At 45.9% G+C, this 10569-nt stretch overlaps 1 protein-coding gene across 1 annotated transcript; it reads left to right on the top strand.

The window, feature by feature from the left end:
• Window positions 1-3307: 3307 nt before the first annotated feature.
• Window positions 3308-8494, top strand: LOC139248879 (zinc finger protein 432-like). The gene is made up of 2 exons (XM_070872228.1): window positions 3308-3550; window positions 7076-8494. Exon 2 carries the CDS (start codon window positions 7431-7433, stop codon window positions 8271-8273), a length of 843 nt encoding a protein of 280 aa, XP_070728329.1. The 5' UTR covers window positions 3308-3550; window positions 7076-7430; the 3' UTR covers window positions 8274-8494.
• Window positions 8495-10569: the final 2075 nt, after the last annotated feature.

Here is a 10569-nt window from a genome sequence, read left to right as displayed (position 1 = left end):
TCCTCCTCACAGCTCACACCGCCACCCAGCTTAGTGTCATCTGCAAACTTGGAGATATTACACTCAATTCCTTCATCTAAATCATTAATGTATCTTGTAAATAGCTGGCGTCCCAGCATTGAGTCCTGCGGCACCCCACTAGTCACTGCCTGCCATTCTGAAAAGGACTCGTTTATCCCAACTCTCTCCTTCCTGTCTGCCAAGCAGTTCTCTATCCACGTCAGAACATTACCCCCAATACCAGGTGCTTTGATTTTGCGCACCAATCTCTTATGTGGGACCTTGTCAAAAGCCTTTTGAAAGTCCAAATACACCACATCCACTGGTTCTCCCTTGTCCACTTTACTAGTTACATCCTCAAAAAATTCTAGAAGATTTGTCAAGCATGATTTCCCTTTCATAAATCCATGCTGACTTGAACTGACCCTTTCACTGCTTTCCAAATGCGCTGTTATGTCATCTTTAATAATTAATTCCAACATTTTTCCCACTACTGATGTCAGGCTAACTGGTCTATAATTACCTGTTTTCTCTCTCCCGCCTTTTAAAAAAAAAGTGGTGTTGCATTAGCAATCCTCCAGCCCATACGAACTGATCCAGAGTCGATAGACTCTTGGAAAATGATCACCATTGCATCCACTATTTCTAGGGCCACTTCCTTAAGTACTCTGGGATACAGACTATCATGCCCTCGGGATTTATTGGCCGTCAATCCCATCAATTTCCCTCACACAATTTTCCATCTAATAAGGATTTCCATCAGCTCCTCCTTCTCACTCGACCTTCGGACGGTCCGCTAGTATTTCCGGAAGGTTATTGGTGTCTTTCTTCATGAAGACAGAACCAAAGTATTTGTTCAACTGGTCCACCATTTCTTTGTTCCCCATTATAAATTCACCTGAATCTGACTGCAAGGGACCTACATTTGTCTTCACTAATCTTTTTCTATTCACATATCTATAGAAGCTTTTGCAGCCAGTTTTTATGTTCCCAGCAAGCTTCCTCTCAAACTCTATTTTCCGCCTCCGAATTAAACCTTTTGTCCTCCTCTGCTGAGTTATAAAATTCTCCCAGTCCTCAGATTTGCTGCTTTATCTGACCAGTTGATATGCCTCCTCCTTGAATTGAACATTATACTTAATTTCCCTTGTTAGCCACGGTTGAGCCACCTTTCCCGGTTTATTTTTACTCGAGACAGGGATGTACAATTGTTGAAGTTCATCAATGTGATCTTTAAATGCTTGCCATTGCCAAGCCACCATCAACCCTTTAAGTATAATTCACCAGTCTATTCTAGCCAATTCATGTCTCATACCATCGAAGTTACCTTTCCTTAGGTTCAGGACCCTAGTCTCTGAATTAACTGTGTCACTCTCCATCTTAATAAAGAATTCTACCATATTATGGTCATTCTTCCCCAAGGGGCCTCGCAAACAAGAGTGCTAATTATTCCTTTCTCATTACACATCACCCAGCCTAGGATGGCCAGCCCTCTAGTTAGTTCCTCGGCATATTGGTCTAGAAAACCATCCGTAAAAGACTCCAGGAAATCTGCCTCTACCGCATTACTACTAGGTTGGTCAGCCCAATCAATATGCAGATTAAAGTCTCCCATGATAACTGCTGGACCTTTATTGCACGCATCCCTAATTTCTTATTTGGTGCTGTCCCCAACCTCACTACTACTGTTTGGTGGTCTGTAGATAACTCCCACTAGCGTTTTCTGCCCTTTGGTATTCCGTAGCTCCACCATACTGATTCCACATCATCCAATCTAATGTCCTTCCTTACTATTGCGTTAATTTCCTCTTTAAGCAGCAACGCCACCCCACCTCCTTTTCCATTCTGTCTATACTTCCTGAATGTTGAATATCCCTAAATGTTGAGTTCCCAGCCTTGGTCAGCCTGGAGCCATGTCTCCGTGATGCCAATTACATCATACCTGTGAACAGCTATCTGTGCAGTTAATTTGTCCACCTTATTACGAATACTCCTCGCATTGAGGCACAGAGCCTTCAGGCTTGTCTTTCTAACACACTTTGCCCCTTTAGAATTTTGCTGTAGTGTGGCCCTTTTTGCTTTTTGTCTTGGGCTTCTCTGCCCTCCACTCATACTTTTCTTGTTTATACTCCTGAATCCTAGTCCGTTCATCTACACTCACTGATTCCTGGTATTGTTGTTGATGTAAAAAAATTCTAAATTAATGACACTGCCCTCTGAACAGCACTTAAATACAATTGTTGACATTTACAATGGGTTTGCTTCTGCCCCCATTCTACTTCCCTCTGTCTCCCTGCATAGGTTCCCATCCCCCTACAATATTAGTCTAACCCCTTCCCAACAGAACTAGCAAACACTCCTCCTAGGGCATTGGTTCCGGTCCTTCCCAGGTGTAGATCAATTGTACTGATCCCACCTCCCCCAGAACCGGTTCCAATATTCCAGGAATTTGAATCCCTCTCTTCTGCACCACTCCTCAAGCCACGTATTCCTCTGAGCTATCCTGCGATTCCTACTCTGACTAGCACGTGGCATTGGTCGCAATCTTGAGATTGCTCCCTTTGAGGTCCTACTTTTTAATTTAGCTCCGAGCTCCATAAATTCGTCTTGTAGGACCTCAAACAGAACAAGTTTGGGGTGTGATATGATAGAAGTGATCGAAGTTCGATTAAGAAAAAGCACTAAAATGGAACATCAATTGGTCTCCTGTGATCACGGAGCAATCAAATATTGAAAACACTGTGTTTGAAACACACATAATTTATTCAACATTTATAAAGGGTATCAAATTCCAGTTCAGGTATAGGGGTTATTAAGATTATCAGAAACGAACAAGAGCTGCCAGAATGAACATGTTTCAGTGTCCAATGCAATCACAGTAAATCCTTTTCTATTCACAAATGCAGCCTTTCTCCTCAGCCCATTTAAAACTGAGATGAGGAGGAATTTCTTTTCTCAGAGGGTTGTAAATCTGTGGAATTCTGTGCCCCAGAGAGCAGTGGAGGCTGGTTCATTGAATATATTTAAGGCGGAGATGGACAGATTTTTGAGCGATAAGGGAGTAAAGGGCTCTGAGGAGCGGGTAGGGAAGTGGAGCTGACTCTATGATGAGATCAGCCATGATCTTATTGAATGGGGAGCAGGCCCGGGGGTCCGGGTGGCCCACTCCTGCTCCGATTTCTCATGGTCTTATGTACCCAGCATGCCCCGCGGGGAAGAATGTGCTGCACCCAGACAACAGGAGCTCAGTGCGCAGGCGCGGGTCCTGGGGGGGAGGGGCTTTGGAGCATGTACGGTGCGGGTAATGGCGGAGGCAGTACGTTTTGGGTAGGGTCATTAGAAGTGTCCTTTTCATCAGTACAGAGCGGAGTAATGAACCAGCGGGGAGCCGGGGAGGCTTCATAAACAACCGGTGCCCGCCGGAAGCCCGAAATAATAACCGGAATATCGGCGGTTGCAGCTTCGGGGCTTTCTCCCGGCCACAGGCCCAGGCTAACGGCGGACATTTTTGTGTAGGAAGTCAGGTTCAACGGTCTGCCATCTATATTCAGTGAGTAGCAAAGCGCATGCGTGGCCATGTTGGTGCAGGAACAATGTGAATGATGTCAGTGTCTGGAACTGAACCCAGCCAGAGTCAGCACCTTCAGGGGAGGGGAACCAGTGTGTGTAGAACTGAACCCAGACAGAGTCAGCACCTTCAGGGGAGGGGAACCAGTGTGTGTAGAACTGAACCCAGACAGAGTCAGCACCTTCAGAGGGGGGGGAACCAGTGTGTGTAGAACTGAGCCCAGCCAGAATCGGTGGTGAAAACTGGGAGTGGAGGGGAAACTGTCTCGAACATAAGAAATAGGAGCAGGTGTAGGCCATTTGTCCCCTTGAGCCTGCTCCCTATTCATGAAGATCATGGCTGATCCGATCATGGATTAGGTTCCAATTCCCCGTCCGCTCCCCATAGCCTTTTACTCCCTTATCGCTCAAAAATGTGCCTATCTTCACCTTAATTATGTGTAACTCTCCATCTTAATAAAGAATTCTACCATATTATGGTCACTCATCCCCAAGGGGCCTCGCACAACAAGATTGCTAATTAGTCCTCTCTCATTACACATCACCCAGTCTAGGCTGGCCAGCCCTCTAGTTGATTCCTCAACATATTGGTCGTGAAAACCATCCCTAATACACACCAGGAAATCCTCCTCCACCGCATTGCTACCAGTTTGGTTAGCCCAATCAATATATAGATTAAAATCACCCATGATAACTGCTGTACCTTTATTGCACGCATCCCTAATTTCTTATTTGATGCTGCCCCCAACCTCACTACTACTGTTTGGTGGTCTGTACATAATCCCACTAGTGTTTTCTGCCCTTTGGTATTCCGTAGCTCCATCCATTCTGATTCCACATCATCCAAGCTAATGTCCTTCATTACTGTTGCGTTAATTTTCTCTTTAACCAGCAACGCCACACACCCCACCCCCTTTTCCATTCTGTCTATTCTTCCTGAATGTTGAATACCCCTGGATGGTGAGTTCCCAGCTTTGGTCACCCTGGAGCCATGTCTCCGTGATGCCAATAACATCATATCGGTTAACAGCTATCTGTGCAGTTAATTCATCCACCTTATTCCGAATACTCTTCGCATTGAGGCACAGAGCCTTCAGGCTTGTGTTTTGAACACACTTTGCCCCTTTAGAAATTTGCTGTAATTTGGCCCTACACTTTAACCGTCCTACACTTTAATCTATTTTCCCAGTCCACTTTTGCCCAATCTGCCCTCATACCTATGTAGTCTCCATCATTTAAGCTTAGAACGCTGGTTTGAGATCCAAATTTCTTGCTCTCCATCTGAATTTGAAATTCAACCATGCTATGATCACTCATTCCAAGGGGCTCCTTTATTCGGAGATTGTTTATTAATTCTATCTCATTACACAGGACCAGATCTAAAATAGCCAACACTTCAGAGGAGGAGAGAGAGAGGGAACCAGTTATTGTAGAACTGAACCCAGCCAGAGTCAGCACCATCAGGGGAGGAGAGAGAGGGGAACCATTGAGTGTAGAACTGAACCCAGCCAGAGTCAGAACCTTCAGGGGCGGAGAGAGAAAGGAACGTGTGATTGAAGAACTGAACCCAGCCAGAGTCAGCACCATCAAGGGAGGGAGAGGGAGGGGAACAGGTGAGTGTAGAAGTGAACTTGGCCAGATCCAGCTCATTCAGAAGAGCATAGGGAGGGGAACCATTGAGTGCAGAACTGAATCTAGCCACAGTCAGCACCTTTAAGGGAGCAGAGGGTGGGGAACGTGAGATTGAAGAACTGAACCCAGCCAGTGTCTGCACCATCAAGGAAGCAGAGGCTGGGGAACCAGTGAGTGTAGAACTGAACCCAGCCAGAGTCAGCACCATCAAGGAAGCAGAGGCTGGGGAACCAGTGAGTGTAGAACTGAACCCAGCCAGAGTCAGCACCATCAGGGAGGGGAGGGAGGGGAACCAGTGAGTGTAGAACTGAACCCAGCCAGAGTTAGCATAAGAACAAAAGAAATACTAGCAGGAGTAGGCCATACGGCCCCTCGAGTCTGCTCCACCATTTAATACGATCATGGTTGAGCCGATCATGGACTCAGGTCCACTTCTCTGTCTGCTCCCCCTAACCCCCTATTCACTTATTGGTTGAGAAATTGTCTATCTCTGTCTTAAACTTATTCAATGAGCCAGCTTCCACAGCTCTCTGAGGCAGCAAATTGCACAGATTTACAACCCTTTGAGGGAAGATATTCCTCCTCATCTCAGTTTTAAATGGACGGCCCCTTATTCTAAGATTATGCCCTCTAGTTCTAGTCTCCCCTATCAGTGGAAACACACTCTCTGCATCCACCTTCTCAAGCTCCCTCATAATCTTAGACGTTTCGATAAAATCACCTCTCATTCGTCTGAATTCCAATGAGTAGAGGCCCAACCTACTCAACCTTTCTTCATAAGTCAACCCCCTCATCTCCGGAATCAACCTTGTGAACCTTCTCTGAACTGCCTCCAAAGCAAGTATCTCCTTTCTTAGATATGGAAACTAAAACTGTACGCAGTATTCTAGGTGTGGCCTCACCAATACCCCGCATAACTGTAGCAAGACATTCCTGCTTTTATACAACATCCCCTTTGCAACAAAGGCCAAGATTCCATTGGCCTTCCTGTTTAGTTACTGTACCTGCATACTTACCTTTTGTGTTTCATGCAGCAGGACTCCCCAATCCTGCTGTACTGCAAATTTTTCTCCATTTAAATATTAACACGCTCTTCAAATTTTTTTCTGCCAAACTGCATAACCTCACACTTTCCAACATTATACTCCATCTGCCAAATTTTTGCCCACTCACTTAGCCTGTCTATGTCGTTTTGCAGGTTTTTTGTGTCCTCGCACAGTACATTTCCTCCCATCTTGGCAACATTGCACTCGATCCCTTCATCCAATTCATTAATCTAGATTGTAAATAGTTGGGGTCCCAACACTGATTCCTGCAGCACCCCACTAGTTACTGATTGTCAACCCGAGAATTTATCCCGACTCTCTGTTTTCTGTTAGTTAGCCAATCCTCTATTAATGCGAATATATTAGCCCCAACCCCGTGAACTTTTATCTTGTGCGGTAACCTTTTATGTGGCACCTTGTCAAATACCTTCTGGAAGTCCAAATACACCACATCCACTGGTTCCCCTTCATTCACCCTGTTCCTCAAAGCCAGAGTCAGCAGTTTTAGGGGAAGAGAGGGAGGGAAACCATTGAATGTGGAACTGGGCCCAGCCAGAGTCAGCACCTTCAGGGGTGGAGAGGGAGGGGAACCAGTGAGTGTAGAACTGAACCCAGCCAGAATTGGTGGTGAAAACTGGGAGTGGAGGAGAAACAGTCTCGAAATGTGCGATGGGTTTCAATTTCAGCACAGCAGGAGGGACAATGTGTGGGATAGGGATTTACAGCTTTGGAAGAACGAGAGGAAAGAATGTTCCATGGAAACTAGATGTGTCTATTCTGAATTTCTGTCTTGTACTGACAGCGATGAGTTTTGTTATCTCCTTTTACAGAATATTAGAAGGGGAGATTTTCAGACAGGAAACACAAGCCAAACATCACGTCAAGATCTGACAGAGTCAATCGATTCATCAGGACCTGAATATCATCGGCCTTTGAAAGTGGAAAGAGAAATGTTTGTCTGTTCTGTCTGTTGGAAAAGATTTCAAACATCAGTGTGACTGGAAAAGCATCGAGACACACACACCCGAGTGAGTGTTCCAGTGCACTGCCTGTGGAAAGAGCTTTAACCAATTAAACAGCCTGAAAAATCATCGTACCATTCACAGCGCGAAGAAACTGTAAACGTGTTCTGGGCGAGGCTTCAACCCATCGTCCAACGTGGAGAGTCACAAGGATACCCGCACCATGGAGAAACCGTGGAAATGTGGTGACTGTGGGAAGGTATTCAGATCACCGTCTCAGCTGGAAATTCATCAACGCAGTCACACTGGGGAGAGGCCGTTCACCTGCTCCGAGTGTGGGAAGGGATTCACTGGGTCATCCCAACTTGTAGCTCACCGGAGAGTTCACACCGGGGAGAGTCGGTTCACCTGCTCTGAGTGTGGGAAGGGATTCACTTATTCATCCAACCTGCTGACACACCAGCGAGTTCATACTGGGGAGAGGCCATTCGCCTGCTCAGAGTGTGGGAAGGGATTCACATGTTCAGCCGACCTGCTGAGACACCAGCGAGTTCACACTGGGGAGAGGTCGTTCACCTGCTCTGAGTGTGGGAAGGGATTCACCCGATCATCCACCCTGCTGACACACCAGCGAGCTCACACTGGGGAGAGGCCATTCACCTGCTCAAAGTGTGGGGAAGGATTCACTCGGTCATCCAACCTGCTGATACACCAGCGAGTTCACACTGGGGAGAGGCCATTCACCTGCTCTGAGTGTAGGAAGCGATTCACTCGGTCATCCACCCTGCTGATACACATGCGTGTTCACACTGGCGACAGGCCGTTTACCTGCTCTGAGTGTGGGAAGGGGTTCACTCGGTCATCTGGCCTGCTGAGACACCAGCGAGTTCGCACTGGGGAGAGGCCGTTCACCTGCTCTGAGTGTGGGAAGGGATTCACTTGTTCATCCGATCTGCTGAGACACCAGCGAGTTCACACTGGGGAGAGGCCATTCACCTGCTCTGAGTGTGGGAAGGGATTCACTTGTTCATCCCACCTGCTGACACACCAGCGAGTTCACAAGTGACTGCAGGAGTTGGAATCTGCTGTTATTGCTGCTGTTAATCACATCCCGACTGAATTATGTACATTCTGACAGTTGGGGTTTGTTTCTGCTGATGTTAATGACCCTATAACTGGGCTGGACTTTAATATTCTGGATACATTACTGATTGTGTTCTCGGGGCTGCAGTGTCCATTTAAGAAACGCTGTGTGTTATCGTTCCCCTTAATTCAGCAACTCTCAACAGAAAGTTAGTTTGCAATAAAATTTACTTTAATCCTAAATTGATCCTTGGTACAAAATCGGCAATAGTGTTTGAAAGTTTCTACTGAATAACATGTCCAATTAGAAAGAGCTTACTGACAATTCTTCCTGACTTGCACATTACACACAGTGGCCCCTCCATTATCCGAAAGAAGGGGAATGGGAATTGGTGGGGAATCCGTGTCCCCAAATGTTGCCCCTCCCGTCTGGTGCAGCAATCCCCTCGGCATGGGAATAGAGACAAGTCCAGACCAAAACTGTGTGCAGTACTCCAGGTTTGGTTTTACCAATGCCCTGTACAGGTGTAGCAGGTCTTCCCTACTATCATACTCCATCCTCCTTGCAATAAAGGCCAGCATTACATTTGCCTTCCTGATTACTTGCTGTACTTGCATGCTAACTTTTTGAGTTTCATGTACAAGAACCTCCAGATCCCTCTGTACTACAGCATTTTGCAATAGTCCCCATTTAAATAATTTTGTTTTTTCTTTTTCCTACCAAAGGGGATAACCTGACATTTTACAACATTATGGTCCATCTGCCAGATTTTTGCTCATTATAGAAACATAGAAAATAGGTGCAGAAGTAGGCCATTCGGCCCTTCGAGCCTGCACCACCATTCAATGCTTTCTCCCCATACCCCTTGATCCCTTTAGCTGTAAGAGCCACATCTAACTCCCTGTTGAATATATCTAACGAACTGGCCTGAACAACTTTCTGTGTAGAGAATTCCACAGGTTCACAATTCTCTGAGTGAAGAAGTTTCTCCTCATCTCAGTCTTAATTGGCTTACCCCTTATCCTTAGACTGTGACACCTGGTTCTGGACTTCCCCAACATCCGGAACATTCTTCCTGCATCTAACCCATCCAATCCCGTCACAATGAATATAAGCCTAGTCGATCTAGTCTTTCTTCATATGTCAGTCCTGCCATCCCAGGAATCAGTCTGGTGAACCTTCGCTGCACTCCCTCAATAGCAAGAATGTCCATCCTCAGATTAGGAGACCAAAACTGTACACAATATTCAAGGTGTGGCCTCACCAAGGCCCTGTACAACTGCAGTAAGACTTCCCTGCTACACTCAAATCCTCTCGCTATGAAGGCCAACATGTCATTTGCCTTCTTCACTGCCTGCTGTACCTGCATGCCAACTGCATGTACCATGACACCCAGATCTCGATGCACCTCCCCTTTTCCTAATCTGTCACCATTCAGATAATATTCTGCTTTCATGTTTTTGCCACCAAAGTGGATAACCTCACATTTATCTACATCATACTGCATCTGCCATGCATTTGCCCACTCATGCAACCCATCCACGCCACCCTGCAGCCTCTTCGCATCCTCACAGCTCACGCTGCCACCCAGGTTAGTGTCATCTGCAAACTTGGAGAGATTACATTCAATTCCTTCATCTAAATCATTAATGTATATTGTAAATAGCTGAGGTCCCAGCACTGAACCTTGCGGTACCCCACTAGTCACTACCTGCCATTCTGAAAAGGTCCCATTTATGCCTACTCTTTGCTTCCTGTCTGCCAACCAGTTCTCTATCCACGTCAATACATTACCCCCCAATACCATGTGCTTTAATTTTGCACACTAATCTCTTTTGTGGGATCTTGTCAAAAGCCTTTTGAAATTCGAAATACACCACATCCACTGGCTCTCTCTTGTCCACTCTACTAGTTACATTCTCAAAATATTCTAGAAGATTTGTCAAGCATGATTTCCCTTTCATAAATCCATGCTGACTTGGACCGATCCTGTCACTGCTTTCCAAATGCGCTGCTGTTACATCTTTAATAATTGATTCCAACATTTTCCCCACAACTGATGTCAGGCTAACCGGTTTATAATTCCGTTTTCTCGCTCACTTCTTAAAAAAATGGTATTACACTCGCTACCCTTAAATCCATAGGAACTGATCCAGAGTCGATAGAATGATGGAAAATGACCACCAATGCATCCACTATTTCTAGGACCATTTCCTTAAGTACTCTGGGATGCAGTCTATCAGGCCCTGGGGATTTATCGGCCTTCAATCCCATAAAT

Source organism: Pristiophorus japonicus, unplaced genomic scaffold (assembly GCF_044704955.1).
Source record: "Pristiophorus japonicus isolate sPriJap1 unplaced genomic scaffold, sPriJap1.hap1 HAP1_SCAFFOLD_298, whole genome shotgun sequence".
NCBI classification, from domain to species: Eukaryota; Metazoa; Chordata; class Chondrichthyes; family Pristiophoridae; genus Pristiophorus; species Pristiophorus japonicus.
The sequence above is the reverse complement of the archived record's forward strand: the minus strand, read 5'-3'. Positions and strand labels throughout refer to the sequence as shown.